Below are 22,841 nucleotides of genomic sequence, written 5' to 3' on the forward strand. Positions count from 1 at the left end.
CATGAAGTGTTCTTGAGAGAGTTTGTCGACACTGCTCTGCAATTAACCGCAGATAACTTACAAGGCATACATAATATTGACATGTTTATTAATTATAACTAAATGTAAACATCATATCTGATGATACTAGAATTTTCAAGCTTGCTCAGAATATCAATATTCTGTGGTCTAAATTTTTTTAAAGTAGCATGACTCCATATTGCATCAATGGGATGTTATAATGATTTTCAGTAAAATCTTATTAGTACTTTAGTTATGGAAATTATTTTAAAACTAGTTATAAATTTTCATAAATTTGCTTTCATGACTGATTCCTTGTATTGTTGACACGTAATCGATTTGAACAACTGATAAGTTGTCTTCATCTAAACAATAATGACAATATAAAACCCAGAGAAGATTACCAGTATGATAAATATTTCAAAGCTAGACCATCCATTGACTCTCGTAACAATAACTTAAGTAAAATTGAACCAAAAGAATGAAATTCATTGGACGAAATTATGATATCCTTCTAGAAACGTAACTCATTGAAGCAAAACATGATAAATAAACCTCATAAATTCAAAGTTTTTGCTGGATGTAGTACAAGTGGCATCCTATATGACTTTGATATGGCATGGAGGAAAAGGAATTACAGTGTCTCTTAGTACGCAGTTGGGGGTAAGTGGAGATTGTCATAAGGCTGCATAGTCAACTTCCATAGAATCAAAACTTCAAGCTTTACACTGATATTATAATTGGCTCAAATTTCACAGTCTACTCTGTGCTCTCAAGGAGATTGAAATTTATGGACAGGGACAGTAAGAAGTAATAGATGTGATGCTATGCTAAAGAATGATGGTAGAAGAAGCTGTGATATTCGAACCGAAACAAAAACAACATACCCTCGTCAAATGGTATGACAATAAGCCTCTAAATGTTGCATGCATCTGCTTATGTGGGTAAGAATCCTGTATCTACTGTGAAACGATGGTCATTACCTGAAAAAAGCATAGTGATGTTCCTATCCCTGCAATCGTGAAAGAATACAGCACAAATTTGGGTGGTGTTGACCTAAATGAAATGCTTGTGGCACTGTAGAGAATAAAAATATGTGTGAAAAGATTATATCTCAGAATATTATATCATATCACTTTGTGGAACCAGTAAGAGTCCATTCTTGGCTACTGTACTTAATGACATTCCACAAAAAGTCTATAAAATAATCTTTCCATATGTATATGGTACATTAATATAACACTTTGTAGAAAGGGAATTAAAAGGAATTTACTGTTTTACATTTGTATCATTTGAACAAAATATAATCATTGTTTTATTTTGCCTTCATTCTCGTTTTCTGCTTAAAACTCAAAATTTAATTTTGAAATGTGTATATATGTGTTTTATGATGCCATTCCAATCAGATTTCGTTGTTAAATATATATCTTTTTAAATAACAAATTAATTTAAAAAAATAAAGTGTTAAGATTCGAAGTTTACGAAGTATCACAAATAGATATTTAATAAAATATATAATAATTGTGTTTTAATTTGTACTCCTTCAGGTTTGGAGTAAAACAACTTTGTCGGAATACAAATGTATAGCTACGCTATGACATAAAATAGTAGACAATAACTAAGACTTCTGTATTAATGTCATATTTTATTAAAAGCTTAGCTATAAACATTTGTCAATAGTCCCTCCCGCCATTCTTTTTACTTAGTTGAAGTTACGGCTATCAGCAGAAAGAGGATGATGTAGGATAAAGCGGTTGAACGCTTCAATGTAAGAGAAGGAATACATGTCGTAGAGGGGTGAGATTCAGGGTGACCAGATTCTTATTATAGAGTTTTGGTGTTTGTTTCTAAAATAGCTAGGGTAGAACGGAATTACAAATGTATGGCTACGCTTCTAATAAAATATGCCATTAATACAGTAGACTTAGTTAATATCTACTATTTAACAACTTATATATAAAAATTCGGAACTTTATATATTCTTTGCAACTTCTCCAAATTCCAGCATTTAAATCATATTAAAATTTAACCATGTTGCTTATACTGTACAAGTTGTAACTTGCATGAGCATGTTGTGCAGGTTGCAACTCCAAAAAAATGAGATAATCAATTTTAAATGAATATTTATTTATTTCAGATATAGTTGTAATGGTGATACAAGGTTGTAATTCATAATCATAACTAATAAGTATTCTGAGGCAGATTATGAAGTTCAAATGCTGAATTTTGCTTTTTATAACCTTCAAATGAGAAACCCTCATTTAGATGTCCTTCGAAAAAAATGATAAGTCCTTGATACCTAGTTTTATCAGAGCATTTGCCCGGTGAGTGATGCTATGTGGTGAGTCAACTGGAAACGACGCTTGAATGAAAAATCATGTTATTGAGAAATCCCCCTTTTATTTATTTACTTCATATATATTAATACTCAGAAAGTTTATAGTCATATTAAGTCCATTAGTGGATTTATGTTCATATTTGAGGGATGGAATGAGATACTATTATTATATTATAGATAATATTCATTAGCTATAATTTAGAGCTTCAATTAATTAATATGACTCTAATTGGCCCCATTATGACCTTTTCAATATAATTGGTCATATTCATAGCCTCAGATATTTGTTGATATTTATTAAAACGTATCCGTCATAAAAATATGTCAGCAAAAAATATTCCGCCTCCTACTTCGATATTCGACCTTTTCATCATGTGACACTTCGTTGTGTGGACAAGGAAGAGCAAGAAGGGGTCCTAAATTTTTGCGAAATGGGATGCAATTGTAAATTAGGGCCTCAAGAATCCTGTGAAAAAGAGTGCCATACTCTAAATGATTTTCTCCCAAAGAAGTTACATTTCGTAGGGATCAGTCATTGAAAATGGTAACAATTTCCATGGATTCTCTGGAAATCTGTGTTCTTGGACTTTTTCCTGTGATGGATGTAAAAGATGACAGGATGAGTCTCTTTATTGAAAGGAAGCATCTCAAGCATGTGTGTATGTTTTTATTTCTTGATGGGAATGTCCAATAGTACTCTTGGTTACTTACTTACTCATTATCTGGAAAATGGCCTTACTTTGAGGACAAATAGATCAATTGAGAATCCATCAAACAACCCTTACAATATTTTTACTTCTCATATATTTTTTTACTGCTTTTCAGAGGTCAGAGCAAGAATTTCATTAGTATGGGCATTCTGCATACAATTAAAGCAGTCGTGCAAAAAAATCATATGTAAAAACATAAATAAATAGTTGAATCCCTGTTATATCGAAATTGATGTATTATATTTAAAAAAAATAATTCTGTTCAAGAATTAAAATTAAAAACTATGGACACAAAAACGAAATCTCAAATAGTGTATCCTATTAGACAGGTTTATCGAATCACTTTGAACACTTCACGTAAATAGGGAAATGTGAATGCTCAATGATCATAAACTATATTATATTTTAATTTTCTTCTTTGATTAAGCAAAGATCGATGACTCACAAGTAATATATATTTACTTGAGTTTATAGTAAAGAACGCATAACATCAAAGGGATAATTAAGAAGAAGTATTATTGAATAAAATCCAAAGTATTGTCATTCCCTTCGTGAAATAACTAAAATAAAGGAACTCGAGTCAACTTCTGCACGTCCTGCACTCCGTATTTTTACTTCATTCCGTCCTTAATGTTGATAGTTATGCTCAATTTATATCATACAGGAGTGCAAAAAACACCTTCCGTCAAAAATAAAGATCTAATATAATGAATGATCAACAATTTATTAAAAGAAATGGAAGATAATTAGTTGAAGAATACAAATCCATACACCACTTTTTTGAGAAAAATCCTTCTAGCATCATTTATAGTTGCACTTCTTCTGTCTTCTTTAACAAGATTTTCTTGAGCTTTTTCTCATACATTCATTACTTTAAAAGCGTTGATTTCTAGTTTCTTCTCTACATTCTGAGTTGCTGTCTCTTGCAAGGCGTTGATTTCTAGTTTCATTAGTCTTTGAGTTCTAACTCTTTTACGTTGTCTTTCTTTTTAAATCCGTTGATATCTAGTTTCTTCAAATTCTTGAGCTCTTTTTCTTCTACTGCGTAGTTTTTCTGTTTCAAGGGGCTTAATTCTAGTTTCTTCAGACTCACGAGCTCTATATTCTAACTGACGTTGTCTGCCTATTTCAAGACGTTGATTTCTAGCTGCATCAGATTCTTGAGCTCCTAATCTTGTCCTACGTTGCATTGCTTTTTCCTTCCTTTGATTTCTAGTTTCATCAGATTCTTGAGCTCTATATTCTGAGTAACGTTGTCTATTTCTTTCAAGGCGTTGATTTCTAGTTTCTTCAGGCTCTCTATCTCTATATTTTAAGTAATATTGCCTATTTACCTCAAGTCGTTGATTTTTAGTTTCATCAGATTCTTGAGCTCTAGTTATTTTGTAACGTTGTCTTTTTTTTTCAAGGCGTTGATTTCTAGTTTCTTCAGACTCGTGAGCTATATATTCTGAGTGACGTTGTCTGGCCATTTCCTTCCGTTTAATTCTAGCTGCATCAGATTCTCGAGCTCTTAATCTTCTCATACGTTGCTTTGATCTTTGATTCCGTTGATTTCTAGTTTCATCAGACACCTCAGCTTTACATCTTAAGTAATATTGTTTATATTTTTCAAGGCGTTGATTTCTAGTTTCATCAGATTCTTGAGCTCTATATCTTGCCCAACGTTGTTTATGTCCTTCAAGGCGTTTTTTCCTACTTTCTTCAGACTCCCGAGCTCTTGCTCTTCTCATAATTTGTCTTTTTTTTTCAAGGAATTGATTCCTTGTTTCCTCTAACTCTTTTAATTCTTTCAAACGGGATTTATCTTGCAGAATCTTTTTACACGCTGATCTTGTTTCGTACATGGGATGCTTTTTTGCTCTTGCTGAATTTAGAGTTTTATCATTATTCTTCTTGCGGGTATTAGCATCTTCCTTAGATTCACCCTTAATAGGCCAAATAAAGGCTTCGGGGATCTGGCAATCAAAAAATGCTTTTGCAGTCCTCCTTTCTATTGGTTTTAAACTTTCCATTTGATATTGGAAAATGTCTGAGTCATCGGTTGAATGTGAAGTTTCAATTTTAACTTCAATTTCGTCTTCCATTTTGATTTCTATATTGTCTTTCATTTTGACTAAATAATTTCCGAGATCTACTTAATTGCTTTAATAATTTACAAGGCGGATGTGACTAAATCACGAAGGCAAGCTGCTCACTACTGTTGGATTAGCCGGTAAAGTCTTGTTTTACAAGTCTTCAGCATCAATCATGTGTTTTAATAACAGGCTGACATAAAAGACACGCCCGATGCTACATGGTTATTTCTTTGCTCATAGTTATAGTTATAAATTATTATTTAGAAGAAGCTGTCACGCAGTACTAAGATAGAAAGCGCACGCTCAATAATAGTAACGTCGACAACTATTCATGTTTCAAGACATATATAATAAATGTATTGATACAATTTCTATGTAGGTATATGTGGTATGTTACAAAATGCCGATTTACAACGTGAAAAAAACTTGCAGAAGGCGTGCGCAAAAGTCTAGAAATGTTTTGGAAATCTCCATAGAAATGCTGAATTTTCATTACTTAAATGGGGGAATCCATTTAACGTCATTTATATTTAATCTAGTGTTCTTAATCTTTCACGGAGTTTTTTTTTTTTTTTTCAATTTCTTTCTTCGTTTAATCACATTATTTGTTGGAAAATACGTCACCTCAAGATAGCCTTCAAAATCACGGATAATGTGCAATGGATCGCATAAAAGGTATAATGGACGTTAGAGTATTTGTTTATCTAGTATTTTGTCAAGTTTCCAACTAATTTGTTCATGTAAAATACATAAATTTTTAACCCGACATTATAACCTTCAATCTTTATTACTGCGCTATATGAAAGTTCTTTGTCTGGTTATAATTTTTTTTTTTTTTCAATTACAGGTTTTGCAATTCCTGAAAAAATCATTAAATTCCCTTGATATTTAAGATACTTGTGTTGTCTTATTGAAATATCATATTAGATCACAGATTTTGGTGTATGTCAACATAAACAATAGGAAAAAAAGGGGTTAAATTTTGATGATAAATTAGTCATAACTTCCTTAATATTAAAGCTTGGGTTTCTTATCATAATGTATTTTTACCATTATCTATTAGATAAAACAGCTTTAAAATGAAAATATTGAATTTGAAGTTTTTGTAACATACCTACAATGTGAGGTTACCTCAAGAAAATAATGTTCAATTGTTATTCCTAAAATTGAGATCAATCCAATTGACAATTCTTGTGATATTAACCTACAATTACTAGTACAAATTGACAAAACTTCAATTTTTTGGTAAAAAAATAAAAGTTAAATTTTTCAAAAAAACCCAGTTGTTCTCAAAAAAAAAAAAAAAAGGTCTTTGGAAAATTAAATTTCAAATATAAAATTTTTTTAAAAAAAATAATCATAAATACAGAGTTATTCAGAGAAAATTAAATTTTTTGAAAAAAATGTGAAAAATTAAATTAAATTTCTGAAATTTCCATAGCTATTTACAGAATATAAATTTTTTGGAAAATAATTCAAGAATTACATTTCAAATATTAAGCTTTTTTGAAAAAACGAGGAAGGGTGCTGACTCTCAACCAAGCCTTGTGGACATACTGCACATCCCATGGACCAAGCATCAACTTGTGTCTCTGGAAGGGGTCTCGGAAGATTATATGAAATTTTTGATTTCAATGATTTTACACATTAACGATCTTTTTCAGTTATTATGCACATTAATGGTCTTGTATAGTTATTTTGCACATTAACAGTCTAGTAGAGTTATTATACACATGAACTAGTTATTTTGTATATTAACGGATTTCTTACTTTAACTGCAAGACATAAACTGAACTTTGGGGATTTTTTATTTATCTTTAAATTACTTTTCAATGTGAAGATTTAGAGGGATAATTTTGTTATACAAAAAGACGCAAAATTTAACATTAGATAATTATTTATTGGCAATTTGGTACAGATCTTAAAAATGTTGGTTTTTTTGTAATAAATCCGGTTCCAATTATCTTCTTTTTAGTCGATTCCTCTATATCTGAATTTTGGCCGTCAATAATTTGCTAAAGCTAACTTTCTGATATCCCAGATGAAAAATATATTCTTACATTCTGGTGTCAAGAAACGAAATCCAGTGCTTATTCCAAAATTCCCTGATCTCCCGCATCAATTAGTACGCGTTAGGAAATTTTCTTAATAGTAGTGGATTAATTATGTTGAACAACTCGATAAAGTCGTTAAAGACAATTCATTAATGGTCTTAGTCAAAACAATATTTATATTATATTCGTTAATTTTTGTTAGTATTTTTTATTTTAATTATACTTTTTTGAAATTATTTATCGTTGCTTAAAATGATTCATTTTGCCATTGCCACATTACTAGCAACATTTCTTCATGAAGAAATATATATCTAATATAAGGACTATATTAATCTTATGCAATAAAAATAAAATAATAATGAAAAAAAAAAAAAAAAGCTTAGATCTTAATTTGTCACTTATCTTGAATATAGTAAATGTAGAGTTCAATCTTATTATCTTGCTAAAAGAACGGAATATGATAATGGCAGATTTAAAAACCTCTACACGGCTCTCCAAAATTACAACTATAAAATAACATTTTGCATTTCCGAAACAAAGTGAAAGGAATCAATAATATAAAAAAATATTTATCGGGGAACACATAAATGGGAAATCGATTTTTTTCTTCTAAAGTATTAATAAATAAGCAGTTTTATAATAATATTAATTGCTATTATTAAAAGCCGGCAGGAGTATGACTCATTTTGTCTGTTAACTGAAAGTAATTTTTATTTCAATTTTAATATCGTATTGACAGGGTAGAGAAGCAAACCGTGGACTCGAGAAATGGATTTAGAAATACATCGATAATTTTATTTTTTTCATAATAGGGAAAAAAATAATGTTAACAAAAACATTTTTGCAAAACTTTTTTGACTCAATATGGGCACCTTCATTATCAATCACAGCCTTTACACGTCACCTGAAGGCTATGCAGGACTTGATGATAAACTCCTCTGACATGTTGTCCCATGCAACCACTATGGAGGACTTCAGTAAGTTCACATTTCCTGTTGATTTCCTTCTTCAAGTGCCCCATATAGAAAAGTCCAATAGGTTCAAATCTGATGAGGAAGGGGATCATATCTCTTTGACCAGAATCAAGTCATGTTATCTGCACATAACTTTCAGCACATGGCGGACGTGTGAGAGGGGGCGCCGTCTAGAGTCCACCCATAGATAACCTCCGGGTAGTTGGTCTTCAGCCATGGCAAGATGGTGTATCTAAGCAATTTATAGTTGGCCCTTGGTTGATTTTATGTCCAGTTTTCCAGAAAAAGAACTGAGGCATCTTCTTTCCTTCAGAGGCTGTAACGCCGAGGACCATTGTTTGGGCTGGATATTTCGTGTGGTAAACCCCTCGAACCCTTTTTTTTTTTTCTGCAAGCCAATGGTCGTTCCGGCGGTAGTGAAATTTATCAACTTTGAAAATCTTCCTGTCCTAGAAAATTTTCACAATTGCCTTGATCCATGTGAGGACTTTCTTGCACCTCTCGAGCCTCCTTGCTTTTATGCCCTCTGTCAGAAGGTGGCATGGGTTTCTAGTGAAAGAAACTAATCACAAGTTGTGCTTTATAGACCTCCTGATGGCCCTAGGAGCCACAGTGAAGTCGAAAGCATGGCGATTCATCCTTTATATTAATCTCCAAACTTAACAAGAACTTCGTACCCCTCTTTAAATTATGGACTCTACTTTCTGACATCCTGGAGATGTCTTCTCCATTTTTTTTTTCCATCTTGGCCAACTTAAAAACCAAGATCCTAGAACACTTGACAATGTCCGTAATTTTGATCACATCAACTCCAGTATCAAGGAGATTTGAGATGCGCTGTCTTTTTGCTTGTTGCTTGCTCATGGGGATGAAATGACTAAATGATTAGTATAGTTTGTCTATGTAAAAAGGACAGCGGAAATAGAATATCAAAAAATAATCACAAAACCTTTTGAGAGTAATTAGATAATAAACATTAATTAATAGTCCACATTTTGTTGCCCTACCCTGTATGTTTATCAGAAGTTTTGAACTAACTTTTTTCGATAAACTAGAGAATTTCTCTCTACGAACTATTATTGTTGAGGTATGTATATTTTTAAAAACTGAAAAGCATTGTAGTCTTAATTATTTAGATCAATCACTCTATATTATAATCGTATATTTAAATCAATCGATGAATCTAGTACTATATCGGCTCTGACGTGTACATTCCATCGACATTGAAAAAAACCAAAACGCGTAATGAAAGACACACATTAGTCCAAAAAGCGTTATTAACATTGATGAAAATAGAATGTATTTTTAAGCTGGCCTGCTTTTTGGAAATGGAAATCCGAAGTATGAATATTCTCCTTGAATTATAGAGCAATTTATGACGTTATTGAAAACGCTCAACATGCAGTAATTAATTGTGAATGGATGGTGGGATTATGTTATCAAGTATATATATATAAATATAATTTTCTTTTAAAGGCTAGTACCCCTCCACCCCACCCCCGCCCTCCTCTGCAAACGCCCTGCGTTATCAAAAACATTTTTTGTAATGATGAATCAGATAATACTATCGTTTAGCTAAGTAAATAAATGATTAAATTAATTGAAACAAGAAACAAGGTGAAATCATTTGTAATCAATAATACAAAAATTATGTTTTTATATCCAAAGAGCAAATATTGACGGATTTTCATAAATCCTAAGTATACAAGATTATGATTATGAATTTTAGTCATTATTAGATGAGTAATTGGGTGTACTTTGATCCATATATACATATTTGAATTTAGTGGTTTTGATGTCATGTTTAACTGAGAGAGTCAACTGAAATTGAATGGCTATACTAGTGATGGGACAATTCCAAAAAAATGCCGATTCCGATGCGATTCTAGTAAAAATTCCCATTGCCAATTCTTTAATATTATAAATAATAGTTAAAAATACAATTTTGCTATTAGGGGAGTCCACAGGATTATATTGTAGGGGGCTTGGTTTTTGGATTTAAAAAAAAAAAAAAAAAAAAAATCCAAAATTAAATCCTTTTTTTAAATTTGAAAAATTAAATTTTTAGGAAAAATATTTCATAAATATAATTTGATACTTAAATTCTTTTCAAAAATTCACATATATTCAAGAAAAATTACATTTTTTGGAAAAAAAATTCAAAAATCTCTAGTCATTCTCAAAAAAATTCAAAAATCTCTAGTCATTCTCAAAAAAATTCAAAAAATTATATTTTGTATATAAAACTTTTTGAAAAAAAAATCTATTATTAAATTTTTGAAAAAAAAAATTTATTATTAAATTTTTGAAAAAAAAATTCAAAAATACATAATTGTTCTAAGTTAAGGAATTTTTTTGGAAAAAAAAATTGAAAAATTAAACTGAGCTTCAAATATTAAATTTTCTAGTAAAAAGCAAAAATTCCTTCATTTGGAGCGTGATATTTTTTTTTATATATATAACTTAGAAAAGCAATAAATGATTAAATACCAGTAGTAAAACCGAGGAAACCGAATCGCAAATTAAAAATTATTTTCCGGATTCTATTTTCGATTCCGATTCCAAAAAAACACCCGATTCTCCGATTCTGATCATTTGTCCCATCACTAGCCAGTCCATTTTTTGTCATTTATAAATATAATTCGAGTGGCCAACTAAACTTCCTTAACAATCTGGCCGAGGATATTTTAAGGGACAATCAGTTGAAAATCGATTTTTAATAACAGTAATATTTTAAGTATAGAGAGACTTTAAGATTTTTATTAACAATAAAAAAGCACCAAAAATTGTAAGGATATCATTTTTGGTTGAGGGCCAAATTGCTCTAACTCAAAAATTACAAATATTAGGCTTGTTATATTTGTCATCCTAGAAATGTAATAATTCACGTCCATACTTAAAAACATCGAAATTAAGTCTCTTGAAATGAATTTATCAGATCCATTTTATTATAAAAAATGGAAAACACCATTATCCATAGTGAAGAAATGGTGTTTCAAAACTTCATTCTGTAAAGTAAATATTTGTGCTACGACAATTTGGCTCTCACCCCACGGTGTCAAATTTTTTTATAATTTTTTTCAAAATATGATCAATGATCTCTCAATATTAGTCCAAGAAATACTCTATAAAGTAGTGATTCCCAACCTATATGTCGCAATCCTACTTGGGGTCGCCTAAGGACTTTTAAAAAGTAGTAGTATGACACCAAATGTCCTTGTGTTGTATTCTAGTCTTAATATCAATGTTTTCTAATTATAATAGTCTGCGAAGCTAAAATATATTTTTCTAAAATTTCAGATTGCCCATGATAAATCGAGAGACAAGTATTAGGAAAATAAATTATATTGATGAATTTTTAAAGTATGGGTTTACATTTATAGATGGAGCAGGAATTAAAAAGCCACAATGTGGCATCTGCAATGAAATTATGTCAATTGAATCCATGAAGCCCAACGTTATTTTGATGCTAAACATCCTACCTTTGTGGTAAATGTTATCAAGGGGTAACGACACCACTGCTATAGATTATTCGTTGGTTAGTAAAACATGATTCCATGATCCATAAAACAAATAATTTATGTGCAATATAGACTTTAATACTGAAGAGAAAAAGGAGTTAACTCAATATAAAACTTCTTTTTTTTTTAAATTTAGCAATTGAATAATTTTTTGAAACATTTTTTCTTTTTCTATTTTAATATAGTTGGTCATTAGCTCCAGACACATATTGAATAATTTGATAGACAAAAGTGCTGAATAGGTGGTTATTACTGCATGATAATTTTTGACATCATATTAGTCATAATTGATTTTCCCTCGCTCGTTTCAGGGGCGTTCCCAGGGGATGGGCTCAAGGGGCTGTAGCCCCCTCTCAAATGTTATATCCGTCTAGTTTCAGTTCATTTTCTAAAAATAAAAATATGAGAAAAATAATATTTCTGTTAATATTCTTGATTCTTTTCTTCGGCTAAGGGTTAACAGAATTCTGAAATGAAAATTGGGAACATTTTCTTGGTAGTATAGTGAAAAATCATTTAACATTATCATTATAAATTTATAAAAACAGGGACAATTTTTTATTTATGTATTTTAATCTTTAATTCATCCATCCAATGAGGAAGACTGAAATACCTATATAAATAAGGATATATTTGTTGTGTAAGAACTGATATGTATGGCACAAAAAGTGGCAATCAAAAAAATGGTTTAATTAGTGTGATTTCCTTATTCATCCACCTCATGAGGAGTCTGTATAGAATAAGAGCAGGGAAAACATGAGTAGTAAAATGCCCATCCTTTAATTTTGAATTTGTAATCTGAAGAATGAATTTTCATTTTCTTAACTATTGCCATTATTTTTTAAGTCCTTGAATAGTGAATTTCCCTTTCTAGTAGATTCAATTATATTCAAAACCTGATTGAATATTCGTGTGATCTCATAAAAGGACGGAGAATAATCTTGAGGATTTGTTGCGGAGATATAATTGTAAGTCCTTCGTGGACTCTGAATTAAGGATCGACATCAGAGTAATTCTTGCCAATGTTGTCAATGTCTTTCTCCCCCTCCTCCCTTGTCACAGATGATTGTAGCTGCTCTGATGAAACGTCATGACAGCTAAGCTGCTCTCCTCCAACGCATTCTTCAAATGTTTAGGATTATCCTGTTTATTTTCGGTTTCTTTATTTTTTAACATGCCTAAAATACACACGATTTTGATCACTAGTAATACCTTATACCGATACTCGCATCCCCCCACCCCCCACCCCCACCAACATTTATAAAAATATAACAACATTTGGCAAGATTAATAAGTAATAACTAATAAGGTAAGCTCGTGAGTCTTGACATTGAGTCTCAGGTATAACCAAAAATGCAGGTTTCAATTACATAACGGAGTATACAAAAAAACTCAAGGAGGAAGGAAATATAATATAATTTAAGTCATTCCCAATCGACAATACACTCATCATTAATTCATTGTCATATAAAATGTCCATAGCAATAATTTATTCTAATTTCTACCACATGGAATTCCACGAATTCGACTCACTAATAGAGCTCTTACCCCACCCGTTGAGGTATTTTATATTTGGTATTAGTAAAAAAATAGTAGATTAACGCTCAAGAAAAGTGTCAAGGAAAAATAAAAAGAGGGCAGGAATGAGAAGTTAAAATTGGCGAACATACATTCTATTCAAAGCAGCGTAAAAAGCGTAGAGAAGAAGACAAGTAGAACTAGCTAGCTAGCAACTGGGAAGGGCTCCAGCCTCCACATCCAACGGCAACAACTCTTCCTCTTTCTTAATATACAATATTTTTTTGCAAACTCTCAGTGTGTGCCTCAATGTACGTGGGAGCGGTGAGAGAGTAATTCACAGTTCTTTCTCACTTATTATTATTCGTTAATTCTGCGCAATTTTTGGAGGAAAGCAAGGAAGAATTCAGAGGTGATCCGTCATCATCCATTGCCTTAATTTGATATTACTAGGTGGCAGTAAGGTCGTGAGTAGTGAGAGTCTTTCCCATGTCCCACAAGGACGATATTAGAAAGATGAAGAATGATCTTCCTGGAAGTCACCTCAACATTGAGGAAGAGCCTGAAGAGGACTCTGTGGTTCGCGTCATCGCTAGGTTTGCTCTGCGCTCCGCGGCATGGATTGGGATCTATCTTCTTGGTTACTTTAATTTCTCTGCCTCTTTTATGATCGCTCCTCTCATACTGAGTGTTCTTCGGGATCAATGGAAGAAGGAGAAAAGAGACAAACTCTCTCATGCCAGAATTGCTGCACTTACTAATGAGAAATCCATGATTGAAAGTCGAATGAAACTTGAGGACTTGCCGTCTTGGGTCTTTTTCCCTGACAGAGTATGTTGCCTGTTAACTAAGTAATATTCATTAATTAGTATGCATATTATATTTGATGACAAGCAAGTGGATGCTCAAAGCATCACGTAACATTTCCTACTTCTTCAAACTATTATTCATTTATTGCGCATATATTAATGAAAATCAATACTAATATAGTACTTATTTTTAGGACCGCGCCGAATGGCTAAATAGTATTATTAAGCAATTATGGCCTAATGTTGGACATTACACTCGTAAACTTCTTTCGGAATCCATCGAACCCGCTGTCGCAACTGCACTTGAAGCCTACAAACTAAACGGCTTCAAATTCGATCGTGTTGTTCTTGGACAAGTTCCACCACGGATCACGGGGATTAAAGTCTATGAAAAAAATACTGCTCGAGACGAGATCATCATGGATATGGACATTGTTCTTGCATCTGATTGTGAAATTTGCTTTAGTGTTAAAAAATTTAAGGCTCGCATTAGTGATTTTTCATTGAGAGGCGTTATTCGTGTTGTATTTAAGCCTTTGATAGCCGATATTCCACTTATTGGAGGTATACAAGTTTTCTTTTTGAGTCCACCCGAAATTGATTTTGATCTTGGAGGTATTGCTAATGCATTAGATGCTCCTGGACTCTCCAATATTGTGAGAAAAATTATATTAGAGCAAGTTGGGCATCTCATGGTGCTTCCTAATAAATACTCCATGACTCTTGTTGAAACTGTTAAAAATGAAGCTCTCAAATGTCCCGATACTGCAGGTGTGTTAAGAGTAAATCTCATCAAGGGTGCTCAGCTTTTGAAAAAAGATATTGGTATAATGGGAATGGGTAAATCTGATCCATTGGCAATATTAACCGTTGGAAACAAAAAGGTTACTACACCCATGATTAAGAACACTGTTAACCCAGAGTGGGACTTCGTTGCTGACTTTCCAATTGAAGTTATACAAGGACAAGAATTACTCATTGAAGTTTGGGATCACGATGATCCAGGAGACAACGAATTTTTGGGAAGAGCTTCTATTAAGGCTGATGTAGTTGCCGAAAAGGGAGAATTAAGCAATATCTGGGTTGATTTGGAAGATGTATCAAGTGGTAAAATCCAATTGTCACTCTCTTGGATGGAAGCAACGACTGATACAAGCTTTTTAAGAGGTCACCGAGATGAAGCTATTTCCACAGTTCTTCAAGTTTATATTGATTCGTGTAAAGGTGTGGAATCTGTAAAAGCAAAAAAACCCTGTCCTATGGTTGAACTTACAGCTGGGCATGAAACTCAAAATACGTGGGCTCAATATAATACAACGGATCCAGTCTATGAGCAGGGTTTTGTATTTTTAGTTGTCAATCCAGAAGCTGATGATTTAAAGATCCGAGTTATCAATTCTGAAAAAAGCAGCAAATCTGAAGTTTTAGGCTTTGTCACTATTCATTTGTCTGATCTCCTTCGACGACCCAACTTGGAATATCGAAATATGCCATTTACTCTGAAGGCAAATTGTGGAGGTAATGCAACCATATTAATGACTGCCCAAATTCGAGTTTTGAGAGAACCTAAGCCAAGAAATGAAATACCACCCCCTCATAAACATTCAACCATCATGGCTGAGCCAAAGCGGGAAAGCGTAGTTCCACAACCCAAGAAAGGATCTCCTACAAGATCTATGGTCTCTGAAAGTTTGGAGGATAAAATGTCTTACCAATCCCGTGACGGTGATGATGAGAGGGAGTCTTATGATGAAGTATATCAAGAGTCTAGGGCTTTCAGTCGAGATACTGTACCGGAAAGTGCCAAACCACAGTTAGATAACCGTCCATCTCTAAGTGATGTCATTGGAGGAACTATATCTGCTGCAACTGGAAATTCTGTAGATACTGATTTGCTACTCAGTTCCCCATCTCATGATAATGACGGCCTTCGTCGCCGTAGACAAGAACCTACTTGTGGAAAAATCAAATTAAGTCTATCTTACAGTCAGAGAAAGGAAAAATTAACAGTTGTTGTACACAATGCCTATGGTTTACCAGGATCTGACCTTCCCGATCCCCCAGATCCATATGTAAAGTTGTATCTTCTCCCAGAAAAGAACAGAAAGTCAAAGAGGAAGTCTGAGGTAGTCAAGGATTCCTGTAACCCCATATACGACGAGGAATTTTATTATGACATCCCATTGGAAAAGCTTGCAACCACTCAATTGGAAGTATCAGTTATTGATAAAAAGGGTATCTTCTCAAAGAGTCCACTGATGGGACGTGCCGTTGTGGATTTTGTGGATTCTAACATTGATGTTGGTATAAGTGAGTGGTATCCCTTATATGAAGAAGAGGATGACTCTGATTAATGAGATCTTTTCTTTTTAAACACTTAATTGGGATTTAATCATTATTTCATTTGCACAATTATAATATTTTCTTTTGGGAAATGTTGTTTTTAAAAAAAAAAAAGTGATAATTTTATGTATTATTCTATATTCGCAGCCTATTTTGAATTACCTATTTTTTCTGATAATTATTATATATTGAACTAATTCAATCAATCGTTTTGTTATCATCGTTTATTTCAAGCTCACAAATATACATTATGAAAACGATTATTTTACCTAGTTTCCATGTTATTTGTTTCCTTATTTCTTGAAGGTTGATAAATCAAGGGCGTATCAATGACTTTTTTAAATATATTTTTGTGTAAATAGAAAAATCATAATAAATACAGTCCACCTTCATTAAAAGTACATCGTTGGATATGAAATAATAAAACAATATCATTAAACTTTTATCAAATGTTCATATAACCAACTTTACCCTGTATCGAATCGCTAATGGATATCTGCGGTATTAATAAGTGAACCATTTGATTCGAGTTGATTAGTTTGACAATCAAAATATATATCATTTATGTATTTGATATCAAACAGTTCATATTAATAATCTATCATCGTCAGTCTTTAAATAATTGATTATGAAGTTTCAAAGGTACGTAATCCTTATATTTAATACATTCATCTAAATATATATATTTACTTTTTTGGCGTATGGGAGTATAAATGTCTATATGATATGTCAATGAGGAATAATGCCTTTGAGATTTCTAACTAGAGTATAATTCTTGTGAAGTAATTGTTAGTAAAATAAAAATATAATTTCTTACAATGCAATTTGAGAACAAGGTTAACTAATTTTAAAACGATGTATCATTTATAATAAATAAAGCATACAATTTAATTAGTTTGTGCTAAAATGTTAATAGGTTAATGTTTTTACAAATCCTAGAATTATGTATTTATCCATGATATGATAATGTATTCCTGGGTTCCTAATCGACGGGAAGAGACATTCTTATGTACACTTATCTTAGGAGTTTTCATAATGACTTTCTTTTTCTGTACGGAACCCAGTGGTAGTTGTTTCGAAATTCATAGATAATAATAGTTTGGAGAGAACAAATTATAAATGTTCTTTTTATAACATTAATATTATGTTATCCTAATTGAGTTATAAGTTAAGTTATTTATAAATTAATTTGTTTCACTCTCTTTTAATTAACTGTTCGTTATTTTTTGTAGACTTTTTGGAATGAATGGACCATTTTATATTTTGGGTAAGTTAAAGCTATTTAATTGAGATCAAAATTTTATGCTAGATGTCTCCTAAGGTATGCTCCAGCGTGTATTTTATGATTGTTGTAAAAACAAGTTATTCTAATAAGACAAACAAATATGCCCTAAAGACGGAACGGAATTTAACACAAAAATATAATGTTTATCAGTCCCCTAAACACTACTTTATATTAGGTCTCTATCGAAATATCGATTAACGGGATGAAGTTGTTGATTATTAACAATTAAGACTTAATTTCTTTAAATAATAGACGAAATCAACAGATATTTTTCAAAAAATAAACTTTTTCTAGTTTTTAATTACTTCCATCATCGAATCCGTAGGTATTCAATGTAATTTAAGATACCTTTTTTTAAATATCATATATTGTCGAGACCTTCCATAAAATTCTTACAGACTACATCAACAGTCAATTAAACTTAACTAATACTAGTCTAGAATGCACTTTCTCAAAATATAGGCTCCGGTGATATAATAAATTGAACAGATAACTAGCGCCTATACTTAGGTTAATATTTTATAAGAGTTGCTAAGGTTGTTAGAAAAAAAGGACTGATTTATTGCTTAAAATTCTGAAACTTTTTTAAAGAGATGACTAGTTGATTATAACCTATGTAACTTCACCAAACTTATAAATCCCCTGATTAAATGGTTTGACATACTCAAAACAACCATTTGTACCCCAAAGAAAAAACATCGCAAATTCTCGAATAACAATTTATTCATTTCAATGGAAAATTAAGACAATTATTCCACAAATTTTTTAACATGAGTGTAAATATTTAAGCCTTTTGAGACAATCTCTTGTCCCTCTCTTCTGCAATTGTTAATTTAATTCCACCACCCTTGGGTAAGGAGATATAGGGCTTGTTGTCCTTTCCAATCACGAAGGTGTAATCCAAACGAGTGGCAAAAGTGTGACCGTTGGAATCCTTGACATGAACAATGTCAAAGGATCCGGGATGTCTCTCTCTGTGCATAATGACACCCACACGTCCCGTGTTACGTCCTCCAGTCACCATACACAAGTTTCCAGTGTCGAACTTAACGGAATCCATGATTTTCCCAGTGTTAATGTCCAATCGGATGGAGTCATTGACCCGGATAACTGGATCGGGATAACGGATCGTGCGTCCATCTGAAGTGTAAAGGTAGGGCACGTTCTTGGGCCCTGTTTTGACGGCCTTCACACGGCAGAGCTTGTATTTGGCTTCTTGAGCCGTGATGCGGTGCACGGTGAATCGTCCCTTCACGTCGTAGATGAGGCGGAAGTTCTCGTTGGTTCGTTCGATCTGGATCACATCCATGAAGCCCGCGGGGAAGCGAGGGTCCATGCGAACCTTTCCGTCCACTTTCACGAGTCGCTGCTTCATGATGGTGCCCACTTCCTTGGCCGTGAGGGCGTAACGAAGGCGGTTTCTCAAAAAGAGCGTCAGAGGGACGGACTCACGGAGCTTGTGGGGTCCGGAGCTGGGGCGCGTTGTGAACACACCTCCCAATTTGTCCAGCATCCATGTCTTGGGAGCTACAAGGCGCTTCAAGTGCTTCTTAGGTCCACGGGGCATTCTTCTCTATCTGAAAGGATCAAGGATGGATAAGGGAGTCTTTGTTAAATCCTGGAGAGAAATTACCGAGATGTTCACCTTAGAAATACTTGCGAGAAAAGAAAGAGAAAAGAGGAAAAAGAAGACATGTGCTGCCACCAACGTGTCTTTCAATCCCAATCCTTACACACCTGCCCACGCATCTAAAAAACACTGAACCTCGCCCTACTAAAATTATTTCTTATATGGATATAATTATCCAAAAATAATATGGACCTCTTTGATAAATTATTTGCTTCATTTTCCATCGAATAACTTTGTTTTAGGTAGTGATTTATTATGAACTTTTTGCATACCTTTTCATAGATTATGATGATAGGGAGGCACGCAGAGAGGCTCGTTGTTATTTAGTTTAATGACTTCTTTTTATCTAAAAAGTACCTTTTTCTAGAAAAAGTTACAATATACTTTTTCAAAAAGCCTTCGTTTTTATTTTTTTAGATTCCCTAAAAAAATAATCGAAAAATTACGAGAGACATCCTATTTTCTTACTCTTATCTAGGATAGGGGGGATATCAGTAACCATCCCCCACTTACAAGGGCCTAGGCTATAGTCTCACATTCAATATACGTTTTTAAGAAAGTTTACAATTAAAATTATAGAGGAAGAGAACATACTTTTCAATAAATAATAATTATATCCATAATGTATCCATATTTAATATTAATGTATCTAAGGTTGCGTGGTTTATTGCTAAAAATATACGGATATTTTTAAAAATTTATTTGAAATGTGGACTAAAAAAGTATAAAGCTCATGATGTCATAGAACTAGCTCATTTAATTAAGTTCTACCAACAGTAAAATTAACTCTTAAGCCACGGCCATGTGTCTATTGCTATTTTTAATAGACTTAATCATAATATTATTAATTAAAACTTTATGTAGTCTACCAAGATCTACCTCTATTTTTGGCTGTTTATTCAAAATTTATTAAAATGTACAATTATCGTATTTACCAACTCCTTTAAGAAATGAATGTAAGAGAAGTTTTAGACTATCTCTTTGGGGACTTCCGAAGGGATGAAGCCGATCTTCTTCAGGTTAAAAGAGATTCAGAACTAAGTAGTGATATTTCTGAGGGTCTATATCCCGAGAGTGATTGTGCATCTGTTCAAAAAAAGAAAATGACAAAGAATGTAGTGAATTCCGATCAAAAGATAGAGAAAAATAGTTAAATAGGTCCTCATATTAATGTGCCTATTTATTCATAGGTACTGCAAAACACAGATGTATATGTCCTTCAATAACTTTAATGGATGAGAGGAAATGTTGCTCCAAAAAGGATGGTTAATACAAAATTTATAAATCAATTTCTTTGCATTTAATTGTCAAAACTTTCAGCCTCTCTTCATTTTGACAAGAGGACTTTGAATAATAGTGGAGATTAGCTTGGGCCCATAAGATTCACTTTTTACATGTTTATTAATAAGTTCTCAGTGATTAGGTTAACAACTAGTTATATTTCATGGTCAATGCAGTTTCAAAATGTACAAATGTATATACCAGGAAGCTATGAAATTAAAATTTGACCCCTTTGTGACGAAAAAAATGCATTTCTGTATAATGCAAAAATTTATCTTGGGAAGGAAAAATTTCGGAGTCGAATCAAAGTGAAAATGTTGTACAGGCTCTATACCAATCTTTATATAAAAGTGGTAGAAGTGTGACAACGACCAATTTTTTCACGACTCTTGAAAGGGGCTGAATACCTTTTGGATAAAAAAATGACAATACGGAACTGTGAAAAAAAAGGATTATTTGATTTAGGAGTTCCAATCATTTTAAGGAAAAAAAAAGAATGTACATTTTTATACAATAGGAAGACCATTCTTGTAAAATTTAATTCCCCAAAGAATAGATCCCTGGTTTTACTTTCTACACTTCATAGAGTCAAGTTAATCATGGAGGGCCAGAAATTATAGGACTCTATAACTGAACGAAAAGTATAGGCCGCTAGTGTTGTATCAGTCCTAATTTATTCGGTACAGTATAGTCTTAGGACATGTATTATCGGTCTTTGGGCCCAGTTTATCGGACTGTCAGTACTAGAACTACTAAACAAGAAGAAATAAAGTTGAGTAACGTTCAGGAACAAACCATATACCTAAGTTTTTAGGTTTGATATGCAGGACTGAACTTTTGATTTGGAATAAAGTTAATGAAAGTAAACGAGCAAAAAAAAAAAAAAAAAAATGTACTTCTGAAGAAAATATCAGGAAATGGTACCAATTGTGCCAACGTAGCTAAAAAAAAGACAACTTTTTATTGTAAAAAGTGTAAAAAACCTCGAAGTAGTTGAAAAACTATATTTTAAATTGTATTAGGTTTTTTTTAAATATTTTTTTTTGTTACAAAATTTGGTTTCTATTACTACTATTATTAATTCATACATGGATAGTGTGTTTAAATATATAATTGATATAATAAGAAAGGAATGCCATTTTACCATTTTAATGAACTCTGTCGATAAACTCTGTAAATACATATATTTTATATAATGGAAAATTTAAAACCTGTTGAACTTCACAGAAAAATTGCTTGTCTTTATTTGGAAATGCAATTACAGCCTCTAACTTTCTAAACAAAATTTGTCTTGTGTTGCATTAATACTAAGATGGAATATTTCAAACCATGAAATTAGTATTCAATACTAAACTATAGATATCAATCAATCATAAATGCGATATAATCTAATATATTTTTCTCTTTACAGCGACAATACTATTAATTGTAAATGGGCAACCAAAAACGAAAAATCGAGACGGGTTGAGTAAGTCGAGACTTAGATCTCATTTTGACTTTATTTTCAAATGATAAACTCAAAATGCTCACTTTGAAAGCTAACATTGTAGCGATGATTAACTTTTCGTATAAATATTTTGTTAGTAAATTGTAATACAAATTTGTCTAATCAAATATTTGAACCTATAGGAAAAGCCAAAACGTATTCAAGTATCTTCAGTGCAATGGCAGATATGAGCAAAATACAAGCTCAAAGGCGAAGTGAGGTGCGGGAGCAAAAAGAAATTAAATTCATTACCACGGGTACTCCATTGTATAATAATGAAAATTCATATAAATCTACAGCGAGATTTGTAAAAACAACATTTGCTCCTTTTATCGGAAAGCAAATCCGTCGGGTTTCTAATAGCTATCCATTGATATTAAGTACTCCTTCTCCTGTACCCTTAAGGGAACGATTGAGTTCGAATAGAGAAGATGATCAGAAGGAAGTATTGAGTATGGAAGAATTAAATGTTTTGATGGATTATATGAGAGAACTATTAAAATCAAACTATAAAAAGTCCTCTTACGATAGGGATAGTAGTAAGACCGATGAGTCTATAGGTATGCCTTACAAATTTGCCAGCACGTCGTATTTTATCTTTCCATCACGAAATTGGAGACAGGGAAATTGGAAAGTTGAAATTCAATCCTCGCAACCTTTTACTAATAAGGAAAAACCTTCGCTAAGCGAAGTGAATTATAATATTTTATTATATTTGGTGTACCTCTTTGTAGGATTTTGAAAGTAGATAGAAGTTTTCATTATGTGGAGGAAGTTGTGAGTTCGTGTCTCATGTAATATTGTTGAAGAGGGG

The 22,841-nt window shown here is 32.3% G+C and overlaps 4 protein-coding genes and 1 long non-coding RNA gene across 6 annotated transcripts in view; 4 read left to right on the plus strand and 1 right to left on the minus strand.

The window, feature by feature from the left end:
• Nucleotides 1–22,841, plus strand: part of LOC139906493 (uncharacterized) — a 258,054-nt gene that overhangs the window by 204,146 nt on the left and 31,067 nt on the right. The window lies entirely within an intron of this gene.
• LOC139906452 (uncharacterized) lies at nt 642–3,277 on the plus strand. The gene is made up of 2 exons (XR_011782003.1): nt 642–944; nt 2,138–3,277. It is a non-coding gene; the product is annotated as an uncharacterized lncRNA (long non-coding RNA).
• Nucleotides 13,062–16,608, plus strand: LOC121125515 (extended synaptotagmin-2). Its single transcript, XM_040720715.2, has 2 exons — nt 13,062–14,024; nt 14,197–16,608. Exons 1-2 carry the CDS (start codon nt 13,683–13,685, stop codon nt 16,354–16,356), a joined length of 2,502 nt encoding a protein of 833 aa, XP_040576649.1. The 5' UTR covers nt 13,062–13,682; the 3' UTR covers nt 16,357–16,608.
• On the plus strand, nt 17,480–22,779 carry LOC139906525 (uncharacterized). Its single transcript, XM_071891556.1, has 4 exons — nt 17,480–17,612; nt 21,953–22,009; nt 22,171–22,718; nt 22,762–22,779. The coding sequence occupies exons 1-4, from the start codon at nt 17,588–17,590 to the stop codon at nt 22,777–22,779; spliced, it is 648 nt and encodes a 215-aa protein (XP_071747657.1). The 5' UTR covers nt 17,480–17,587.
• Nucleotides 18,336–20,299, minus strand: RpS4 (ribosomal protein S4). 2 transcript variants are annotated; one of them, XM_040720717.2, is made up of 2 exons: nt 19,264–20,299; nt 18,336–19,207 (listed from the first exon to the last, which is right to left on the minus strand). In XM_040720717.2, exon 2 carries the CDS (start codon nt 19,195–19,197, stop codon nt 18,415–18,417), a length of 783 nt encoding a protein of 260 aa, XP_040576651.1. In that variant the 5' UTR covers nt 19,198–19,207; nt 19,264–20,299; the 3' UTR covers nt 18,336–18,414. The 2 variants fall into 2 exon arrangements, with proteins under 2 accessions (XP_040576651.1, XP_040576652.1); XM_040720718.1 differs by having other exon boundaries at nt 19,276–19,349.

The sequence above is a fragment of the Lepeophtheirus salmonis genome, chromosome 10 (assembly GCF_016086655.4).
Source record: "Lepeophtheirus salmonis chromosome 10, UVic_Lsal_1.4, whole genome shotgun sequence".
NCBI classification, from domain to species: Eukaryota; Metazoa; Arthropoda; class Copepoda; order Siphonostomatoida; family Caligidae; genus Lepeophtheirus; species Lepeophtheirus salmonis.

Coding starts and splice junctions, on each gene's coding strand:
- LOC139906525 (XM_071891556.1), top strand. CDS start 17,588: ATGAATGGACCATTTTATATTTTGG. Junction 17,613..21,952: donor TGGACCATTTTATATTTTGG/GTAAGTTAAAGC, acceptor TTCTCTTTACAG/CGACAATACTATTAATTGTA. Junction 22,010..22,170: donor GAAAAATCGAGACGGGTTGA/GTAAGTCGAGAC, acceptor TTGAACCTATAG/GAAAAGCCAAAACGTATTCA.
- RpS4 (XM_040720717.2), bottom strand. CDS start 19,197: ATGCCCCGTGGACCTAAGAAGCACTTGAAGCGCCTTGTAGCTCCCAAG.
- LOC121125515 (XM_040720715.2), top strand. CDS start 13,683: ATGTCCCACAAGGACGATATTAGAAAGATGAAGAATGATCTTCCTGGA. Junction 14,025..14,196: donor GGGTCTTTTTCCCTGACAGA/GTATGTTGCCTG, acceptor ACTTATTTTTAG/GACCGCGCCGAATGGCTAAA.